General features: G+C 41.3%; 1 protein-coding gene across 3 annotated transcripts in view; it reads left to right on the plus strand.

The window, feature by feature from the left end:
- fmnl1a (formin-like 1a) overlaps positions 1–23,976 on the plus strand; it is a 294,620-nt gene that overhangs the window by 265,904 nt on the left and 4,740 nt on the right. For 2 of the 3 annotated variants that reach the window (XM_048614674.1, XM_048614676.1), the window contains 3 exons: positions 868–969; positions 4,378–4,482; positions 8,134–8,257. In XM_048614674.1, the coding sequence (XP_048470631.1) occupies positions 868–969; positions 4,378–4,482; positions 8,134–8,257 (331 nt within the window). Of the gene's footprint in view, positions 1–867; positions 970–4,377; positions 4,483–8,133; positions 8,258–9,574; positions 9,679–23,976 lie in introns of those variants that run through there. The other variant, XM_048614675.1, reaches the window with a different exon arrangement.

A 23,976-nucleotide genomic window follows, 5' to 3' on the forward strand; every position in this document is an offset into this window, starting at 1 on the left:
TGATGCTGCTTGGCCTGCTGTGTTCATCCAGCTCTACACCTTGTTATCCCTGATTAATCCATGCCTTTCTAAGGAACAGTTTATCCAATCTCTCAGGATTGATTCTAACAATTTGCCCACCACCAGTTTCTGGTTACCCATTATTATTATCCCAGCCTCATTCTCCAAGAAGCCTATCTTCACATTGTCCTCTCTGTTCCCTTTTATATATTTAAACAAGTTCTTACTATGCATGTTTGCATGATTTGCCAGTTTGCCTTGTCATTTATTGTATGTTCTATACAGCTTCTAACAAGGCCTGTCGGAATACCAACGCGGTTTAATATAAAAAGGGCAAGTGGTGGAGAAACTCAGCAGGTCTGGCACCATTAACAGAGTTAATGTTTCAGGTCCGGTATCTTTTGTGTCTTCTTTCTCCACAGACGTTGTTAGACCAGCTGAGTTTCTCTGGCACTTTCTCTTTGTATTTCAAGTCTCCAGCATCTGCAGTACTTGGCCTTAATTGACTGATTTAAGATTGCACTTTGTGACAGACCCAAGCATTGTGTAAATCTGAATGAGTCCTTGTGTGGTGACTCAGCCAGAATGAATGGCGTGCTGCAGATGCCTGCTATAGTAAGTGAGGCTACCTCCTATCTGCAGCCAGGAAAATTTCCATTCAGAAGAACATAGACCTATGTCTCTTCAAGGAGATAGGTGACCTTTTTGTGCAGGTGCTCAGTATCCACGTTCCCCAGGAGGTGCAGGGCACTCCTAAATCCCAAGGAATCGTTCAAGAAGGATTTACCTTTGTTCTAGTTAATTTTGATCATCACAGCCCCAGTTGCTGATTCGGACTAACCTTGTGTTCATTGTTTTCTTCCACAGGAAGCTTACCAGTCTGTCATTGAGTACTTTGGTGAAGATATTAAAACAATGCCTCCATCCATGTTCTTCCCATTCTTTTTGAGATTCATCAAGGCTTACAAGGTATAGAACTGAACAATGAAGCAATTTCTGTTTATCTAGTGACCTAGAATGATGTGTATAGACTTCAGTGTTTGCTTCAGAATGCGTTGCTCCTTCCTGAAGCCCACTTCTGGGCAATCCCATCATTATTCTAATGAAATTAGAATTTTCTAACTTATAGTACAGCAAACATTTTATTAACCAGCACCTATGGAACCAGGAGTGTACCAGTTGATCAAATATTCCAGTTGATCAAGATGTCCACATAATCAATGTAAAAACACACACTAAATAATAGAAACATAATACAGGGGGTATGCACATCACAGTTATACTTTATTTATAGCATAAATCACTTCAATAATAATGCAACTTTGACTTAAATAAAACTTACTGGGAGAGAACCTTCTCATTTGTAACCTCAACTGACTACACAGACATTGTGATAATACGGTAAACTTCACAATATTTGAGGCAATATAGTTCTGGCAGGTTCATCAAGAGTCCTGCTTCATAAGGTGCCAGTTAAAAGAAAGTTTCTTGTAAATATTGTCTGCATTATGATTTTTATATAGACCATTTGATCCTTCAAGCCCCCTCTGCCATTCAGGAAGATCATGACTGATCTGACTGTGGCCTCCACTCCATTTTCTTGCCTATCCCTGATACTGCTTGATTTCCTCTGTCCTTCAGCACTCTGGAGGAGAATTTCACAGACTCACGACCCTCTGAGAGAAATGGTTTCTTCTTAACTCCCTCATAAATGGGAGGCCTCTTATTTTTATACTGTCTCCTAGTTCCAGTCTATTCCACAATCGGAATATAGACCACCTTGACACTGAGAAAATGTCGCATACCAGGTAATTTTACATGCCACAATCTATGGTAAATTAAGAGGAACTTGTTTCACTGGCAAGAAAGGTAATACCAGTGGATACACACTTATTAAAATTGGGAAAAATCCCAGCCATGTATTCACTGCTTGAAAGAGTGGCAGAATCTGATTTAGTTGTGACTTTTGAGATTACTTTCAAAACGTGCTGTTCTAAGAAACTATCAGAGCGCAGGTCATATTAGGAACAAAAACAAAGTTGCTGGAAAAGCTCAGCAGGTCTGGCAGCATCTGTGGAGGAGAAGACCTTACAGGTCATATTAGACTTGGTGCTGTGTAATGTGACAGGGTTAACTAACAAACTCAGAATATTGATATCTTTGGGTAGCAGCGATCATAATATGATTCAATTTTACATCCACTTTGAAAGGGAGGTTGTTCTGTCTAAAATTAACGTTTAATTAAGATTAAAAGATTTAAAAAGTGCAAGTATGGCATCATGAGCTAGCTGAAATGAAGTGGGATATTAAGCGAACAGATGCATTACTACACGAGTAGTGGCAGACACTGGAAGGGATCTTTCAGAATATTCAGAATGAGTACATTCCTACTATAAAGGAAAATTCCAAAAGGAGGACCTAGCATCGGTTGTTAACTAAAGACATTAAGGAGACCATCAAACTTAAGGAAAAAGTGTTTACTTGATAAAGGTGAGCAGCAGTTCAAATGACTGGTCAGAATATACAGAATGTCGGAGAATGACAAAAGGGTTTTCAGTACAAATAAATAAGAGAATGAGCGGAAACAAGCTAGAAATAAAAGGACAGAGAGCAAGAATTTCTACAGGTATAAAAAAGGAAAAGAATAAAGCTGGTTGACTTGAGGGTGAAAATGGAGAATTTATGGTAGATAATAAAGAACTGGCAGATGTAATGAATAAATGTTTTACTTCTGACTTCACTGGAGAGAATGCAGAAAGTATCTCAGTAATACCTTTAAATCAGGAAGTGGATGGAAGAGAGGAACCTGGTAAATTATAATCACCAGGGAAGCGTTAATGAGCAAATTGACGCAACTGGAGGTGGATAAGGTTCTGGATCCAGATGGACTTCATCGCAGGCTTTTAAAAAAGGTAGCTAATGAAGTCTAAGATTTGTTGGTGTTGATTTCCCAAAATCCAGAATGCATTTGACAAGGTTGCAGATAAGGGGTTATTGTACAAAGCAGGAGCTTATACTGTGACGTCCTGGTACAAATACAAGATTGGTGGGCTGGCAGAAAAATAGACAGTATGCATAAATTGGTCTTTTTCAGATTGGCAGGACATGACGAGTGGTGTCCGGTATAAATACATCAGACTGTCAATATATTTTACAATTTATATCAATAAATTAGATGAGATTTAAAGTATGGTGGGTAAAGTTGCAGATGACATGTTGATAGGTTGGGAAATATGTTGTGAAGATGACATAAGCAGGTGATATCAATAGATTAAGTGAGTGGGCAAAATTCTAGCAAATGGAGTATAATATGGGAAAATGGAAACTAGTTTACTTTGGCAGGAAGAATAAGAATACAGAGTATAATTTAAATGGTGAACCACTGCGGAATTCCAAGGTGCATATTGATCTAGGTGTTTCATTGCAAAATGTAAGTATGCAGCTAAGGCAAGTGATTAAGATGGCTCATAGAATGTGATCCTATATTACAAAAGGAATTAAACATAAAAATAAGGATTTATGCTTCAGTTATACAGGGCACTAGTGAGAACACATCTCGAACATTCTGTGCAGTTTTGGCCTGCTTATTAAAGGAAAGCTGCTACTATGTTAAAGGTGATTCAGAGGATGTTTATACTCGATCAATACCTGGAATGGGCAAGTTGTCGAATGTGGGTAGACTTGGCTTTATTTCACCAGAGTTCAGGAAAGCAAGGGATGATTTGAGTTGGACTAAAGGGTCTGTTTCCATGCTATTTGACTCTATCTGGTTGCTCTTGAGAAGGTGGATGTGGAAAGAATGTGTAGTCTTGTTGATGAGCCCAGAACTAAGGGAACACTGTTTAAAAGTAGGAATCACCCTTTTAAGGCAGAGATGAGAAGATTTTTCTTGCCCTCAGAGGGTTGTGCAACTTTAGTACGATCTGCCTTGGAAGCCAGTGGAAGTGATTTTTAAGAGAGACGTAGATGGATCCTTGTTAGGTGAGGGAATCCAAGGTTAATGAGGATAGATAGGAATGTGGAATTTGGAACACATACAGTTCAATCAGGACTTTAATTCATGATGGAACAGGCTTGAGTTATCAAATGCTCTTTTTCTGCTTCTAATTTGTATGGACTTTGATAAATAATAAAGAAATTGTAGGAAGAATTGCCAAAAAATGGGAAAGAATGATCATGTGGCACTATGTGGTTAGTCTTTTCAACCAGCTGGCACAGGAACTGTGGACCAACTGTCTTCTTTCTGAGCTGTAAGATTCTATGAAACATTGTAAATTGACATCCAAGCAGTGGTTGAAAGCTATTTTAATTGTAATTGTACGAAGCCAGCAGGTTCATGGCAATACCTGACGTTTCCGTTTTCTTTGGTAATCTCAGCAAGCTGAGCAGGAAAATGAGAGCCGAAAGAAGCAAGAAGCAATGGCCATTCAGAATACAGAGGACAAAATCTCATCATCCAACGTCGACCAGCCAGATGTGAAGGTAAGGTCTCTGTCTGAGCTGAGTGGTGGATTGGTTTGTTTTACAGCGGTTTGGGAAAATATGTTCAGGGAATCATTGAATCCCTACAGTGTGGGAACAGGTCATTCAGCCCATTGAGTCCACACCAACCCTCCGAAGAGCATCCCACCCAAATCCATCCCCCTACCCTATCCCTGTAACCCTGCACTTACCATAGCTAATGCACCTATCCTGCACATCCCTGGACACTATGGGAAATTTAGCATGGCCTAACCTGCACATCTTTGGACTGTGGGAGGAAACCAGACCACCTAGCGGAAACCCACACGGACATGGGAGAATATGCAAAACTCCACACAGACAGTTGCCTGAGGCTGGAATCAAGCCCACATCCCTGGCACTGTGAGGCAGCAGTGCGAACCACTGTGCCGTTTCTATTCAAAGATTTTGTTAAACAAGGGGAGCAATTTCATTCCAAATGTTAAGGGCGTTGAATTAGGAACTCAGCTTGGGATTGAAATTGTGTAAGAACTACCAGTGGGCCATTTGGCCTGTCTTCTGGCAACGATTTGAGGAGCTAAAATAAAGGCCTACCTGCCTTCCCCTTCATAGCCCAGGAAGATCAAAACAAATTGAAGAAGTCTAAGGTTACCTGTAAATTGGAATCCAGGCCTTGAAATTGTCACCTGAGCATCTGGGGTGTCTGAAATTGGTGAGTCTCTGTGAAGGGTCATTCCCATTCTATTGACCTGACTGAGTACAGCAATACTGGTCACCATTGGCTGTGTTTCTTTTATACTTAGTTAAATCTTAGACCATTTTTTGTTTAACATGAAGCTACTGACGGTATCGTTTTACTTTAATTATTTCATGGAATGTGGGTGTCAGTGGTAAAACCAATGCAGATTACCCATCCCTAATTGCCCTTAAACTGAATGGCTTTATCGGCCACCTCAGAGGGCATTATGAGTAAATCTTTTAAGTCAGACCAGATAAAAATGGCAGATTTCCTTCCCTAAAGGACATCAATGGACCAGATGGGTTTTTGCCACAATTGGTGATAGTTCTCGCAGCCATCATTACCAAGGCCAGCTTATGATTTCAGATTTTTGTTTCTTAATTAATTCAAATTCCACAAGCTGCTGTGGTGGGATTTGAACCCGTGCTCAGCAGATCATGAACCTGTGCCTGTGAACTGATACTGTAGAGATATTGCCACCACTTGCCCGAGTTGTGCTGAGAACCGCTATCTAGTGCAACTACCGAGACTTGATCCTTCAAAGAAGCCATATGCAGAGAATGTCCCTCAAGACAGTGATCTCCTCACTAACAAAGGAAAGATTACTGCTGATTGAAGCATAATCAAGGCAAATTACTCAAGCTGTTTACAGAGTGCAGTGGAGTTGTAGGTTGCTATGACAGCTGATACAATGACAGAAGAACACAGTTCTGTATCTACAACAGAATTACACAGTAGACACCCTTCAGACCATCTTGTCTGTACTGGTTCTATGACCTAATTCTGATCTCCTGCCTTTTCCCCATATCCCTGCACACTATTTTTATTCAGAAGGTCATACCATGCTGTCGTGAATCCCTCAATTGTATCTGCCTCCACCACATTTCCAGACAGTGCATTCCACACTCAAATTACTTGCTGAGTGAAAAAGGCTTTTTCTCACATCACCCTTACTTTGTATCACTTTAAAATATATCCACGTGACAAGCTCATTTTCATTGTTGGGAGGCCATTAAAACAAGACTGCAAGTAAAGACCTGACACCTGAGTGAGGATCAGGATCCACAGAGTAACTCACTGCCTTCCACAGACAAGTCTGGGACTGGTATTGTCAGCTACCCAAGAGTGGGTACCATTTGCTGGGCAGCAACATAATGGAGTGGGAGCTCAAGATATAAAAACAATACAGTCTGTCAAACTTCATATATCACTCAGTTTTCTGTGTCACACTTCCAAAAATACTCAAAGAAAGTCGCCTGAGATACACATATTGAAATCTAGTGGGTAGCAGTTAATCTGCAGCAAGCTCAAAGTGTGCGGTGGGAGCTCCATGTGCCCAAGCAAAGAGGCCTACATCTGGCACTGAATCAAACACAGGCCTCTGCTGAAGTCTATCGGGACACCACGGAAATTCACCCTCCATTAGGATTGAAATTCCAAGCACCTACGTTGTCAGCAGTGACAGCATGGTACGTTCCTCATGTGTACACCAGGTTGAAGGGGGTGCAGCGTGCAAGTATGGCAAGATTGTTAAGACTGTTGTAGCAATGTTGAGCATTTCTGTTGCTCCTGGCTTTGCAAGCCTTTTTTATTCTAATAAATTAACAGCTGTGTCCCTGGTTGAAGATTTCCAGCACTGGGCCAGCCTATAATTGGCAAATAAGTTTCTTTGACAAGCAGGTATTTCTACCCTTGAGTTGTCAGGGGTATTTAAATCCCAATAATCAGTTGATGAAAGAATAAACCAGAACAAGTCTGTGAAAGATTTTTACCAAAGGGTGGCATGGTGGCACTGCGGTTAGCACTACTGCCTCACAGCGCCATGGGCCTGGATTTAATTCCAGCCTTTGGGTGACTGTCTGTGTGGCGGTTACACATTCGCCCCATGTCTGTATGGGTTTCTTCAGACAATCCCAAGATGTGCAGGTCAAGTGGATTGGCCATGTTAAATTGCCCCATAGTATCCAGGGTTATGCAGGCTTGGTGGATTAGCCAGGGGAAATGTGGTGTCATGGGAATAGAGTGGGATGCTTTTAGGAGGGCCACTGCAGGCTCGATGGGCCAAATAGCCTCTATCTGCACTGTCAGAATTTTATGATGATAATAAAGAAATACAGGTGTATCTCTCTTGATTTCACTCTGCCACAGTAGATATTTTCTAATCAACCCATTCAGATGTTGTAACACATGTCTGGATGTTTGATTTGATTTATTACATGTACCAAGATACAGTGAAAAGTATTGTTTTGTATGCTATGCAGGCAAGTCATACCTTACATAAGTACGTCAGGGTAATAGAACAGAATGCAGAATGTAGTGTTACAGCTACAGAGAAGGTGCGAGAAAGATCAAGTTTAATGTATCAGAGGTCCATTCAAAAGTCTGGAGTAGATGAGACATGAATACAGGCCTCCTGGCCCAGAGGCAGGGATATTACCACTGAAAACAAGACTCCCCACTCTACTGGTGTATACACTTAAGGAACCACCCAGTCAAACCCTCCACTTGTATGCTCTTCATATCAGTTAAAACAATTAACATCGAATTTTTCAACTAACAAACTGCATATTTCAACCAGTGTTTGCCTAACTGTCACCCCTATTTGAACTCTGTACCTATTAAACAAACTTTGAGTTTTCAGCTCTAAAGAAACACACCATTCAATATGATGAAATCATTTCAACCTTATAAGGCAGCATGCCACTCATCTGAGTGCAAGTCGCATCATAAGAGATCTGCTATTTTATCTTACTTAAACAGGGAATGATTTAACAGAGGAGTTTACACCCAGCCTGTATGCTATTTTCTAAAATGGGTGACTCCAATTTCACTTCTTCAATTTCAAAAATGATTTTATTTTCTGATGATTGATTCTGATGAAAGTTGCAGCTTCACAGCCATAATAAGTGAATTCTTGTTTTTGTTTTCCGTAGCCCCTTCCCATTAGGAATAAAGTCCCTCACATGGATCTAATGGCCGAGCTGAAGAAGAAGCAGCAGGGCAAAGAGAGAATGGTGTATGAGGGCAAGGATGGAGCAATTGAGGATATTATCACAGGTAATTGATCAGAGGAGAATGTCAGCTAGCTGGCATGGGAAAGTAAAATTTGAACACTAATCCTTAAATAGGTGGCTAGGAGGGACTTAACCTCTCTCCCCACCCCAAACAGTCACATAGCGAATCCTTATGCTGGCTCTATCATGTCACTTCAGTGCAGAACATGTTACTACACAGTCACAGTTTTGTAGAAATCTGCAAAAGTTATGGGATGCTGAGGAACACTTGATGTTTCGGAGCAAAAGATTTTTGTCAGACCAGGAATACAAAGGAATGCTGGTGGATAAGTGGAGAGTTGATCAGCCAGATTCCAATTGAATGGTGTAGCAGGGTTTGAGGGACTGAATAGCCTGCTGTTCCATTGGCAGTGTGACAGTGCCACTCATCAAGGTGACACTTTCCAGCCAGGGGTAACTGAGCTCATTGAAGGAAGTCCCAAGTAGACCGTGAGTTAGAAAAATATGGAGAAAATACACAGTTGACTTTAAATTTGGGAGCGGTCAGATAAGTGATAACGCTTAATTCTTCTTAAACCAAGTAGGGAGGTCAAGAACGAAGTACAGGTAAAATTGTGTCTTATGTATTTAGCTGTTACAGCACTGTAGTAAGCTCTCTGAAACCTGGGTATCTTTACCACTGTATGAGTTACTATTGGAGTCAGTGGTTAAATTGAGAAATCCCTGAAAGTGTGGCTTGTTTCTCAGCTGTTGTAAAGTTGTAGAAAGCCAAACCTTAGTTCAAATGGCACATTGCTCTTCTAAAGGGAATGTCAGCCATTATTTTGAATTACTTCCAATATCACTTGCATCCAAACTTGTGTTTTATTTCTGTAAAGCTGGATGAGATGAATGAAATGTGATTCTCTGTTCTCATAACCATTAAAGAAACATTAGACAGACACATCATGCAAAAGCAAAATTTAGATTGTTTGTAAACCACTTCTATTGAAACAAAAGATTTCTTGTTTCAAATTTTTGGAGGAAGGGAAAATGTGACTCTTTCTTATTCATTGTTAATATTGTTGAGTTGGAAACAGCCTCTATGACTCTCACTCTTTACTTTGCTCTTGTTTATATATCCCTCCCTATCCCCTGTTTTCCTTATGTCCTCTCTCCGCTCTTTGTTGCTTTTCATTTGCTTGCTGTCTATGTCCTACTTTCATGATTTTAATCACATTCTCTTCTGCTTGTTCTTTATCTCCATCATGCTTGCTCCTTCCATTCCTCCTTCTTGTCATGTCAATCTCCGTACCTCTGTCCCCCTTCCTTTCGGACACTACATTGGCATCATTCTTCCTGCCTGGACTCTCATGCACAGCACTGAAGACTGTCCCCTTCACTGCACGGACTGCCAAACGCTCTTCTCGACTATTCTACGATGCCTCGTTTAACGATGAAAGTCCACCTTAGTGAGCTCTGCACTTTCTCTAGGTAACTGAACCGCAGCATTAATGTTTCATGCTTTGAAATCCATCAGGGAACATTATTACTCACCAATACATTACAGGTTGGAGCAAGATGCATTGTAGGTAACTTTACAGTTAATGTAGCAAATCCATATAAAGTTTCGGCTGCACTCTTCAGGTAGTTTAATGGAATAGTGCACGTTATCTAAAGTGCTAATTTAAAAATTAAGCGATGCAATATTAATGTGAAATTACTTTATCTAATTTAATAGACAATGCAAGCATTACAATAAATGACAAAGGTAATCTCATATGAATCATTTAAGTCTTTCACTACTAAAATCATGCCACATAATTTGAAGTTTTATGTGATGATATCATTGGGAATGAATTCCTTTTATGTCGATGCCGTCGTATAAATTGACCTCTGAAGCTTCGAGAAACTACTCCAAAAGGCAGTAGAGGTTTTGACTCATGCACTGTATAAAAGTGAACCACCAGGAGGGGGCAGTGGTCACCATGTTTATTGTTCAGCACAAAGCCATTGTTCTGTGTGGCGATGTCTTAATCTTCTCCATGGCTTTGCAATTGTACCCAGTTACACCAGAAAGTAAAACATCAACTCTTGAGGTGAAAAGTAAAAGCAGATAACTAATGTGAGTGTAGCATGTTGTGGTTATAAAGGAGGTTTGACTTTTATAGCAAGTCCATGCAAGAACACGGATTTTTGCAGCTGACAAATTGGGTCATCTGATACACCAGAGTGACTGCATGTCATGATAGTTTAGAATTCAGCAAAGTAGGACCAAAAGCTTGATTAAGATGGGGAAAATAGTGTATGAGAGTAAGCTTATAAAGAGCATAAAAGCAGACTGTAAGAGCTTCCATACATATGCAAATAGGAAAAGATTAGTGAAGACATATATCGGTTCCTTACAGCCTGAATGGGAGAATTGATAACGGAGAATAAACAAATGGTAGAGCTTTTATTCTGTCTTCACGTTAGAAGACACCAATAACTTCCCGGAAGAGGTAACAAAATAATTTTGGGCATTAGCAATTGAAAGAAATTAGTCTTAATAAAAATGTGCTGGAAAATTAATGGGCCTGATAATCTAGCTCCCTGAGTACTAAAGGTGTTGGCCTTGGGAACAGTGAATGCATTCATTGTTATCTTCCAGAAATTCTATTTGTTGCGGGACAATCCTGGCAAATTGGAAGGTGATTCCACTCTTTGAAAAAAGTAATGAGGGAGAAAATGGGAAACTATAGATTGTTTAGCCTAACATCAGTAAGAGGGAAAATGCTGGAGTCTATCATAAAGAATGTAATAACAGGACCCTTAAAATACCAACTGAGCTAGACAAAGTCAACATGGCTTTTGGGAAAGGGAAATTGTGTTTGACAAACCTACTGGAGTTTTTTTTTGAGAATATAACTAGTAGAACGGATCGGGAAACCCTGTAGATATGTATATTTGGATTTTCAGGAAGATTTTGATAAAGTCCTAGATAAGATATCATTGTGCAAAATCAAAGCATATGGCATGGATTGAGAATTGGGTAGAAGGCAGAGAACAGAACAAATGGGTCACATTCAGTATGGAAGGCTGTGACAAGTGGGGTACATCAGAGTAGTGTTTGCATCCCAGCTATTCACAACATATATCAAAAATTTGGATGTGGGAATCGAGTGTAATATTTCCAAGTTTTCTGACGACAGAAAACTAGATGGGAGTGTCAGTGGTAAGGAGGATATAAAAAGGCTTCAAGGTATTTTGATCAAGTTGAGTGAGTGGGTAAATACATGGGAGACGCAGTGTAATTTGGGTAATTATGGAGTTGTCCATTTCAGTTGGAAAAACAGAATAGCAGAGTATTATTTAAATTGTGATAGATTGAGAAAGGTTGATGTACAAAGGGACCTGGGTGTCCTTTTACACCCGTCACTGCGATTAAGTGTGACAATGCAGCAAGCAGTTAGGTAGGCAAATATATGTTGGTATTCACTGCAAGAGGGTTTGAGTACAGAAGCAAGGAAGTCTTACTGCAGGTTAGGGCCTTGGTGGGTTCACACCCGGAGTATCGTGTGCCGTTTTGGTCTCTGTATAGAGGCTTATAAAATTATAAGGAGCACGGATAGGGTGAATACCCAAGGTCTTTTTTCCTAAAGTTGGGGAGTTCAAAACTAGAGGGCATAGGTTTAAGGTGAGTGGGGAAAGATTTAAAAAGGACCTGAGGAGTAATGTTTTCATGCAGAGGGTGTTGCGTGTGTAAAACGGCCTGCCAGAGGAAATAGTGGCGGCGAGTATGATTAAAACATTTAAGAGGCACCTGGATGAGTACATGAATTTGAAGGGTTTTGAGGGATATGGGCCAAATGCTGGCAAATGGGACTAGGTCAGATTGGGATGTCTGGTCAGTGTGGACATGTTGGGCCAAAGGGTCTGATCTGTGCTATATGACTCTGAGTCCTTACCTAAGAAAAGGGGCCATAGAAGGAATGCAATGCCAATTCACCAGAATGACTCCTGGGCTGCAGGTTTGTTGTATGAGGAGATTTTGGGCAGACTAGGCCTGTATTCACTGGAGATTAGAAGAATGACAGGGTTTCCCATTGAAGCATTTATAAAGTTCTGACAGGGCTGGAAAGACTGGATGCAGGGACGACGTTTCCTGGCCACAGCATCCAGAACAAGGGGTTACAGTCTAAGGATACACAGTGGATCATTTCAGACTGAGATGAGACGTTTCTTCACTTGGTGGTGGACCTATGGAATCTCTACCATAGAAGGCTGTGGAGGCCAAGTCACTGATTATTTTTGAAATAAATAGATTTTTCAAAGCTAAAGGTGTCAAAGGATATGGGGATACAGGGGGAGTATGATGTTGGAAAAGAGGATCAGTCATGATCCTGTTGAGTGTCAAATGGCCTGTTTCTGCTCCTATGTTCTAGATTTCTATAGGATCTACGGTATTTGGCCCCAATGGTTCCTCTGTCTGGAAGTTCCCAACTCTGAACTTCATTGGTGAACCATTTTGCATTGGTCACGGAATCAGTTGATGAGTCAGTGATTGCAGAATGTTTGGTGATTGTCCAGGTGTTCTAACTGTTTGTATAAAAGCTGAGTTTGCAAGGAGTTTCCTTCGCAAGGAGTGCGTAGAATTTTTTATAGCACAGAAAGAGGCCCTTCGGCCCATTCTGTCTGCACTAGCCATCAGACCTCCATCCATTCCAGTCTCACATTCCAGTACTTGGCCAGTAGCTTTGTATGATATAGCATTTCAATGTTCATCCAAAAAGTTCTTAGTTGTCTTGAGAGATCCCACTTGGACTGGCCCTTCAGGCAGTGAGTTCCAGATACTCACTGATCTCTGGGTGAAAAGATTTTTATTCACACCCCGTTTAAATCTCCATCTCCTTCCCTTAAAACTCCCCTGATTACTGACCTCTCTACTAATGGGACAAGTATCTCTCTACTTACCCTGCCTAGGGCCATCAGAACATTGTATAGCACAATCAGATACCCCCACAGCCTTCTCTGCTCCAAGGAAAAAAACCCTAGCCTATCCAGTCTTTCCTCATAGGTGAATTGGCCCAGCCCGGGCAACATCCTCATGAATCTCCTCTGCACCTTCTCCTGTGTAAACGCATCCTTCCTATAGTGTGGTGACTATAACTGCATACAGTACTCCAACTATGGGCGAACTGATATCATATACAGCTCCATCGTAACCATCTTGCTCTTGTATTCATTGTCTTGACTAAAAGACAAGTATCTCATGGTGATTCTAGTGACCTGGTTTCTGTGAATTAACTGATCTAAGTGTACATGGAGGGAGAGATCAGCTGTTCCTGATGGCTTTCCACTTGGGATAAGAAGACTTGTACTCATTTTCATGATTTTGGGACATTTGGAGCACTTTACAGCCAATGAAGTACTTTTGAAGTTTGTAATGTCAAAAACGAAACAGCTAATTTGTGCACAGCAACTTCCCACAAATAGTAATGCAAAAATGGCCAGAGAAGCTGTTTTGGTGATGTTGGTTAACAGAAATATTCGCCAGGACTCCAGGGATAACTCCACTGGTCTGTTCCAGAATACTGTCCTTGGATCCAGGAGGGCGACGGCATCTTGCTTCAACATCTCACCTCAAGGATTGTACGCCTGACAGCACAGTCCCTGTCTCAGTTCCATTGACATAGTGCTCAAGTCTGGAGCATGCCACCTGAGTAGACAATCAACTAAGCAAATAAAGATTTAAATGGAGAAGCAGGCTCCATAAACACCCCAATTCTCAATCGAAGGGAAGCCCAACATGTCAATGTGAAAAAAAACAAGATTCAAGCATTTGCAAACATTTTGAGCCACTGTGGGAATGATATGTGAGGAGCCCACTATCACAGATTCTAGCCTTAAACCATTTCAGTGAGTTGAATATAGCAAAGGCTATGGGTTTCAATACATTCCAGCTACTGTGGCAACTAAACTAGCATCTGAATGGAGCTCTGTCAGCAGATAGGGATCTAGATGTTCCAGTGCATGAACTGCAAAAGGTAAGCATGCAGGTAGGAAAGCTAATAGAATGTTATGGTTTACTGGGAGAGGATTTGACTACAAAAGTTGGGATATTATGCTCCAGTTGTACAGGGCATTGGCAAAACCCCATCTGGAGTGTTGTATACATTATTTGTCTCTGAAATAACTTCACCAAGGCCAGTTTCCTATCATCAAGTCATCCTTTATTTACACGTACATAGTACATGACACTGACCCGGCTAGCTCAGAGCCAGCTCCTAGAGTGAACGGAACTCCTGACACTCCTGTTTATATCTGTCAGCCAGGGCTCCCTGATTATCCCAGGCTAACAGCCCCAATAAGGGAACTCATTCTATGAGGTTCCCCGGGCTGACCTCATTCCAATCCCTACAATCTCCTTATTTAAAGAAGGATGTAAATGCATTGAAAGCATTTCAGAGGTTTACTAGAATAATGCCTGAAATGGGCAGGTTGTCTTTTGAGGAAAGATCGGACAGCGTGGGTTTGTACCTGCCAGAGGTTTGAAAAATAAGAGGTAACTTAATTGGAACTTATAAGTACCTGAGGGGTCTTGACAGGGTAGAATGTATCTAGTCCCCATTTGACTCAGAGTCTTTGATACTGCACTCAGCCAAATGCTGCCTCAGTGTCAAAGATAATCACACTTACCTTAGCTAAGCAGTCCAGCTGATTTGTCCAGGTTTTAGACCAAGGAACCAGAGTGTGTTGTCCCTTGTGGGAGAATCTAGGACTAATGGTCACTATTAAAATATGGGATCGCTAATTTAATTCAGCGATGAGGGGGATGACTTTTTTTCACGGAGGCTGGTGACTCTCTGGAAGTGGAAGCGGTGTTTTTGAATATTTTTAAAGAAGAGGCAGCTAAGTTCTTGATAAGCAATGGAATGGACGGTAATGTTTGGTCGGCAGGAATGTGCGATAATTGGATCAGCATGATCGTATTGAATGAAATTGCAGGATAAAGGGGCCAGTGGCTCCTCATTTGTATCTACCCAACAGAATTGAAAATGGCCCAGGTGTGTCCTGCCCACAGAAATTCAATTTGGCCAATAGCAGCCTCATCAATGACCTCTCAAAGTCCTCTAACATCAGCAAAATGATAGAAGGTGTCTTCAGACAGCGCTATTGAATTCCCCTCAGCAATAACCTGCTGACTGACACTCAGTTTGGGTTCTAGCAGAACCACTTGGCTTCAGACCTCATTACAACCTTGGTTCAAACCTGGACAAATGAGCTGAACTGCTCACCTTTGACATTGAAGCAGCATTTGCCGAAGTGCAGTATCAAAGGGCCTCAAGTCAAATGGGAGTTAGAAACAAACTGACCACTTTCTGATCTAGTGTGAAATGAAATAGTTGTTGCGTTGAAGGTTGATCATCTGAGCCTCACGACATCTCTGCAGAAGTTCCTCGAGGCAATGAACTCGGCCCAACCATTTCAGCTGCTCCATCATTGTCCTTTCCACCATTGTGAAGTTAAATGTTTGCACTGATGTTTGCACATTGTTTTTCCAATTTTCAATTCCTAAGTTAGTGAAATAATCCATACCTGCACATAGAGTCAAAAACTCTATAACACAGAGAAAGGCCCTTCGGCCCATCGAGTCTGTGCTGGTTAAAAACAAGCAACCAATTATTCTAATCCAATCTTCCTGCATTTGGCCTATAGCCATGCTCGTCTTGACATCGCAAGTGTACATCTAAATACTTCTTAAATGCTATGAAGGTGTCTGCCCCTACCGTCTTTACAGGCAGTGAGTTCCAGATTCCCAGTACCCTCTGGGTGAATACATTTTTCTTTACACCTCCCTCTAAACCTCCTGCCCCTTACCTTACACCAATATCCCCCATGGTCATTGATCCCTCCATCAAGGAGAAAAATTCCTTCCTGTCTACCCTGTCTATGCCCATCATAATTTTATTTGTCTCAATGATGACCCTCCCCAGTCTCCTCTGCTCCAAGGAAAACAGCCCCAGTTGATCCAATCTCTTTTCACAACTAAAACTCCCCAGAACAGGCATCGTCCTGGTAAATCTCCTCTGCACCCCTTCCAGTGCAATCACATCCCTCCTATAATGTGGATTCCAAAACTGCACAAAAACTGAAAGTCAACTTGGGCAATAAGTAGTAAGTATCACTTCATAGATGCTAGACAAATTATCTCCAATGATTCAATCCACACTGCCCTTGACATTCAACCATTGCCAGAGCCCCCAACATCTAAGTCGAAACTGGAGAGGGATGAGGGAGTTGCCATTGATGATAAATTTAAGTAGAACAGCCCATGTATATACTGTGAATATAAGAGCAGGTCAGAGGTTGATAATTCTACAGCAACTAACTCACCTCCTAACTTCCCAAAGCCCCACCACTACCCATGAAGATGGAATCTTCACACTTGCCTGAATGAGTGCAGCTCTACAACACTCCAGCTTAACTCCATTCAGAACAAAGCAACCACCTCAATCAGCAGCGCTTCAGCATTCACTCCTTACACCAGCATGGACAAGACTTCTACAACAACATCTGCCAAAACCACGCCCTCTCTAAACTAGAAGATATATATGGTAACATACATAGTAACATCAAAATGTACAGGTTCCCCTCATGCCATGCCATCCTGACCTGGAAATATATCACCAAACCTTCACCATCATTATCAAAATCCTGGACTCCCTCCTAACAGCAACATCAGGACAATTACACAATGTGGGCTTCATCTGTTCGATGAAGTGGCTCATTACCACCTTCTTAAGGACAATCAGGGATGGGAAATGGGTCTTGCCAATGTTGCCCATTTTCCATGAAAGGAGAAACCAAAATTGCTACTGCAACTTCAACTATGTCTTAGCACCCTGCAGTCTTGATTATTACAATATTTATGCAATCAGTCTCCATTTTACATTCTCTGTAATCTTGGGTTCACCATAACCTATAATGCCTGTATTTGAACTTATACCAACGTCCTATTCACTCCTACTCCCTGTTCTTGGTTAATCAATCCTCGGAAGTGAGCTTTGCTGGTGAAATCATTCCATCAGCAAAGATGGAGAGCCACTTTCTTGAGCTGCTGGAGCCCACTTGATGTTGGTAAACCGTTGTTTGGAAGAGTATTCCAGTTTTTTGATAATGTGCTCACTGATCTGTGTTAGCCCCTAGCTCAGTGCTGCCTACATTCTTATCCTCTGATCACCTTGCCCCAGTAGCGTCCTCTTTCGTTAAACACTTCAAGCTTTCAGTGCTTTTCCAATTCAGGTGTCTTCTGCAGCCTCCATTATAAATGCTTTAACATTGGAAATCTTGTGTTCAGCCTCATGTGCTGTAAGCTCTGGAATAGCCCCCAGTAAACATTAGAACCTTTAATACCTCCTTATCTGACTCATCATCAAAAATTGTTTCATACTACATCTGTGAAGCACCTTTGAACATTTAACAAAGACCTAGAGCTCAGGAAGAGGCCCTTTCACCCAACAAGACTGCACTGATACATGATGTCTTTCTAAACTAAAATGTTTTGCCTCTACATTGTCTATATCCCTGCCTATTCATATAGCTGTCAAGATGCCTCTTAATTGTTGCTATTGTATCTGCCTCTACCACCTCCTTTAGCAGTGCATTCCAGGCACTTACCAAACTCTGTGTAAAAAAAAAACTCTAACATCTCCTTTAAATTTACCCCCTTTTACCTTAAAAGTTTGTCTGCAGTCAAAGTGCTTTATAAATACAGGTTATTTTAAAATTTGATACTCCTGTATGCGATGCTGAACAGCGTTCAGCACAGCCTCTATGTTACAACAGGCAACTACTTGCACTATTCCAAAGTACTACAACGCTCAGAATCACTCATTATAGGCATGGGACATTTAGTTACAAGGCATAAAATCATTCCATTTTACAATGTGTAACAACTTGTGCTTATTTTCATCTGAACTGATCTAGGGCTACGTCTGTTGTAACTTTGTGGAGTTCTCTATATGCTGTGATGTGTGCTGGCTCTCTGAGGTTTCTGCTTCTGAGTGCTGTGTTTCCGCTGCCTGATAGCTGCTCTTCATGAAGCGTGCTGCTGCTATTGCCTAGCGCCGGGCCTGCTGCTGTCGTCTGGTTTTGCTTCCCGCCTCTGTGTGCTGCTTCCCTGCTTCTCTGTCCTGCTTTCCCTGCTATACACCACCTAGCAGGCATGACACTTCAAGGTAAGCCTCAAAGGTGTCTGATATTATTTTACTCACTGCTTCAATGCGAGCTGAATTTTGATCAACTGACACATACGTTGAATCAATTAGGAGTCTTAATGTCGGGGTAAAAACAGGCAGTTTTGGGGACATGTTGTGTTACGTGATGTTGTTGGGGATAGGTGGTTAACAAAAGGGGTGTTCCGACCAGACCTTGGAAGAGGTTCCTGAATTTCTTATGCTTCCAGATGGCAGACCCCAAACTGTTGAGTTCACGGGTGAGGAGGGATGAATCATAGAGTCCGTCCAGTATGAAAGCAGACCATTCAGCCCATTGAGTACATGCTGACCCCCTGAAGAGCATCTCAACCAGGAACACCCACCTGCCCTATCCCTGTAACCCTACATTTCCATGGCTAATTCAGCGAGGCTGCACATCCCTGAACACTACGGGCAATTTACCATGGCTAATCCACCTAACCTGCACATCTTTGGACTGTGGGAGGAAACCGGAGCACCCAGAGGAAACCCATACAGACACAGGGAGAATGTGCAAACTCCACACAGACAGTTGCCCAAAGGTGGAATCAAACCTGGTCCCTGGCGTTTTGAGGCAGCAGTGTTAACCACTGAGCCATTGTGCCATAATGACTGACACCTCCTTTATTCTCCCACCATCTCAGTTGAGTGGGAACAAGGTTAATGAGAAAACGTGTCTTCTCTTATGGATACCTTACTCTAAGATCTAAATGAACTTACCCTTTAAAATGAGGCAGTTTAACCAGGTTTTCTTGAAACAACAAAAAGAGTGAGTTTATTAGTTACTGAGCCTTAGTGACAGAACACACATACACTTAGAAATAAGGTAAAAAAGATAAATGTTCAAAAAGAAAGATATGTGGGTCAGTCTCTGGATCACTCACAGAGCAGAATAGTTGAATTCTATGGCCGTGTCAGAGTGGAGGTTACTGGTAGTATTCACATCAATAATTGAACAATTATTTTTGAGATTCTTTGTTTTGCATGCTTTTTGAAGTTCCAATATACAGGGTGAGAAAGAATCCCTTGTTTGCCTGTTTCCTTTTTAACTGGTTTGCAGCAGGCTGTTAGAGAAGATTTGTACCTTAAAAAGACAGGAGTGACTAGAGGACAGTTCTTTGATTTTCACAGCATCATAATGCCTGAACCAGACCTGGTACACCCAAAAACTTTGAATCCCACTGGTTCATTCCAGTAGAGTTGAAACTGGATTTTTATCCTTTTGTTTTGTATGTTCCTGGTAAGTAAAGCAGACATTTCTGGAGGAGGTGTCTTTCTGCCAAGAGAGGAGAAATAGTCAGCTCCTCATTATTCCTGTTCAAGTGTCTCCCTGTTTGAGGTTTCCGCCATAACAGTTTAAACGTGTGCGACTGTTCACAGACTTTGCCAAACAGTGCTGAATTTAAATCTGCAGTTTCTTCTGCAGCAGTTCTCCTTTTAAAAATGACATAGTTTGAAATTAGAAGTTAAAAATGTCTACAAATGCTTCAGGGTCTAATCCATTGTCATAACTGGGGTGATGGATCATAGGGGGAAATCGGTCATGCATTAGTGGGTGTTGGGAACAAGACAAATTACATGTCTACATCTATACTAGCCTGTTAACGTCAATTAGTATTTCTGTGATAGTCTGTTTCTATGTCTGAGAATGATATGCATTTACACCCACATTAGCTGTGCAATCCTTTTAATCTATTAATATTAGATATTAATATAAATATAGAAGTTGTTTCAAATACGATTTTGACTGGCTTGTGTGAATGTAATGTAGCATCAGATCAAGAAAAAGTTCAGGATCAAATTTTACCAGTAGGACTCAATTTGGTTTTCAATCGAATTTATTTTGTGGATTGATTCCCATAGTAGCTGTAGGTGAGATTAGCATGAGATCCAATTTACTGGAATCACTGTTTGTCTAGGTATTGTGGTATTGTTGGAGGCTGTGTTTATTTGTGCCACTTCACTAGGGGGTGTGCTTCTTGCACATATGCAGCTGCAATGAAGTGCCTGCAATGAAGCGGCCACTGGGCATTGTGGTAGAGGATGCAGGCTACAGAAGGAGCCATCATTTCCTTCTTTCTCCAACTAGTGGCTCCCAGGTACAATAGTCAATATTTAGAGCCTTCCATGTCATGCTTTCAGAAGCAGAGCCTTTGGCACTCCCCTGGTTACCTGGCTTCGGGTACCTCACCGTACAGAAGGTCCTTAGGTATCCAACCACATTCCATCCTGCATCCACTAAAGCTGTCCCTGTATGATTCCTGTCAGCTTGCTCAGGAGCTTTGTCTTTGAACAGATTGGTGCAGTCCTGATTTTGTCCAGGAAAGTTATGCCCATAATGTGCCTTGGACAGCTACTATATTGTACTGTAATTAGTATCATTGATAAATCTGTATAGTTAGTGTAATTTTCATATCTTGTTTTGGGAAGAATCCTGGATTAGTGCAGTTGCAGATGATATGAGATGCTCCTGGATGGATGTGGAGATTTATGAGTTACTTTCCAGGTACCATTTGATTACCATTTGATAAACCTGGTTCAAGCTCCTGAACCAGAGTCTGGGGACACCGTATAAGGGAAGTCTGAAAAGTGCATATAAATTCTGTCTGTAACAATCTTTCATTGAGAACATCAGCACGTTTAATTAAACCAGGTGCACAGATGGAGAAAGCAGTGGAAAATCTAACATCTCCCCCTGCTTCTTGCAAAGTTCAAGCAATATTGAGTGTTTGCCATTAGGTGTTTTAATTTCTGCTAGAATAAATGCAAGAATTTTAGAGAGGAGCTATGCTTTGTGCACAAGGGAAAGCGAAATCGCAGTTGATGATTACTGGTCAAAAATAATAAAGAGGAAGAAGGTAAACTTTAAGGGTAAATTTGCACGTAATATCACAATAGTCAAGCAAGAGCCCCTTTAAATATATAAGGAGGAAGTCGGAGTGAACATAGGCCCCTTAGAGAATGAGGCTGGGGAAATTATAATGGGGAATCAGGAAATGGCATAGGAGATGAATAAGCACTTAGTGTCAATCTCCGCAATAGAAAACACTAATAATATTCCAAAACAAGTAAATATTCAATGAGCAAAAGGAGGAGAGTAGATAAACAGAATAACTATTACTAGAGAGAAAGCAAAAAACAGATGGGAGCTAAGGATGTTAGCACTGCTGCCACACAGCACCAGGGACCTGGGTTCAATCCCACCCTTGGGCAACTGTCTGTGTGGTTTTCCTCCGGGTGCTCCGGTTTCCTCCCACAGTCCAAAGATGTGCAGGCTAGATGGATTGGCCATGCTAAATTGCTCTTAGTGTTCAGGGATGTGTAGATTAAAGTAGGTAATTGTAGATAATTCATATCAGAGTAAGAGGCCTCCAATTTAAGACAGAGAAGAGCATTTTTTTTTCTCAGGTAGTGAATCTGTGGAATTCTTTACCACAGAGGGTAGTAGAGGCTGGGTTATTAAGTGTATTTGAGACTTAGATAAACAGATTTTTAATCAGTAAGAGAATCTAAGCCTGTGGGGAAAAGGCAGGAAAGTGGTATTAAGGATTATCAGATCAGCTATGATCCCATTCAGTAGCAGAGCAGACCCGATGGGCTGAGTGGCCTACTTTTGCTCCTCTATCAAATGGTCTTATTGACCTCATAGAATCATGGAATCCCTACAGTGTAGAAGCAGGCCATTCAGCCCATTGAGTCCACACCAATCCTCCAAAGAGCATTCCACCCAGACCCGCCCCCTACCCCATCCCCGTGACCCTACATTTCCCATGACTAATCCACCTGGCCTGCATATCCCTGGACACTATGGGCAATTTAGCATGGCCAACCCACCTAACCTGCACATCTTTGGACCTAACAGGTAATATCCCTCTTAGAAAGTAAATTGCCTTGCTGTAGTGGGTAATGATTCTGAAGAAGTTAATCTTCATGTTACATTGGGTACTGCCATTCTACTGATGGCACACACAGTCTGTGGGTAGAGACAAAGGGATTCTCCTCCAGGTTTAAGAGGAGCAGATTTATCTGTACCAGATTGTAAGGTCCCCATAATTCTGCCTGACCAAATGTAGTCGTACTTACCAATATCAAGCAATAAACCTCCTTGTTATCTAAGAACAGAACCTCTTCTGTACATATTCTACAATGGTGTCTACGTTATGACTAATCATTACTTCGGTCAAAAGCAATGCAGAAACAGAAGATTGGTGATAGCAAACTATGACCAGGAACCCTTACCCAGTGCCACATTTTAGTAAAGGTGATAAATTCCAAGTGTGATCATCTGAAAGGTACAATCGACATGACCATTTTAATGAGATTGATTGGTTTTATGTCAAGACTGATATGGACCCTGATAGAAGTGATGAGCCACCAATCTTCCCTCTGTGATAACGCACTAATTCAAATGTTTCCCATCTTTGCTACAGGGCACAGCAATCAATGGGCTTCGGTGAGGCATCCTTTTACTCAATGAATTAAGTATTTTCCTCTCTTCAGAGCTGGTTTTCACTGATCTGTTTTGTTTCAAGCATAAAACTTCAGTGACCCATTTTGGTATTTGGATAAAAAATGTTGTACATCAGCCCATTTCCCAAGATTAATACCTGTATCAAAAAGGACTTGGACATCTGCCAATATGGAGGGAAAACTTGTCCTTTTTGCAGATATGATTTTTATACAAGTTCCAAATAACAGAATTTAATTCTTCTAATTTCTCTTATTTTGTGGCTCTTGTTTTGGTTGAAAGCACCTGATGATAACGCATCCAGTGAACACTCCTAATAACTATTTGGCTCAGTGTGGTTTCTAGTGTCTTGATCTCATTTTCCCTGATATCCATTTTTTTCTAGCAGGGATTCACACTAATGACAAAACAGAAATTACATCTGTTTTATTGTCCTCAGTATTCCAACAACATGAAGCCAATCTTAGCACCCAACAGCTTCCCTGGTTAAGATCAGGGGAACACAACATTGACCTGGGATTTGAACCTGATCTGTAAAAACCACAGTCTAGCATTTAGGTAGTGCCTTTCACCAAACTCCTTTACAGCCAAGTATTTCTGGAGCACTGTCACTGTTGTAATGTAGGAACGATGGCAACCAATTTACGCACAACAATCTCCCACAGATAACAGTGTGATAATGACTAGATATATTCAAAAAATATCAGCCAGCGAAGGATGGTACTGGAATCAATCTTTACTCAGTCTAGCATTTATTTACAGACTGAAACATTACAAGCTTATACCTCCCAACTCTACCACACTCCAGTTTCAGTGAGTTCTCTTTATAACTCACCACATTAATTAAACACAATTGGTATACAATTAGCAGGATTGTCTATTTTAGCAATGCTGGTTGCAGGACAAATATTGGCCAGGGTACCGGAACTAACCTCCCTGCACTTCTTCAGAATAGTGCAATGGGTATTTTTCTCTTTCCAGAAATGTAGTTGGGTTCTGGGTTTAATATCTCATCCATAAGGCAGAATCTCTGACAGTGCAGCATTCCCTCAATGCAATAGTGTCAGCCTAGAATTT

The sequence above is a fragment of the Rhincodon typus genome, chromosome 30 (genome assembly GCF_021869965.1).
Source record: "Rhincodon typus isolate 14 chromosome 30, sRhiTyp1.1, whole genome shotgun sequence".
Classification (NCBI taxonomy): domain Eukaryota; kingdom Metazoa; phylum Chordata; class Chondrichthyes; order Orectolobiformes; family Rhincodontidae; genus Rhincodon; species Rhincodon typus.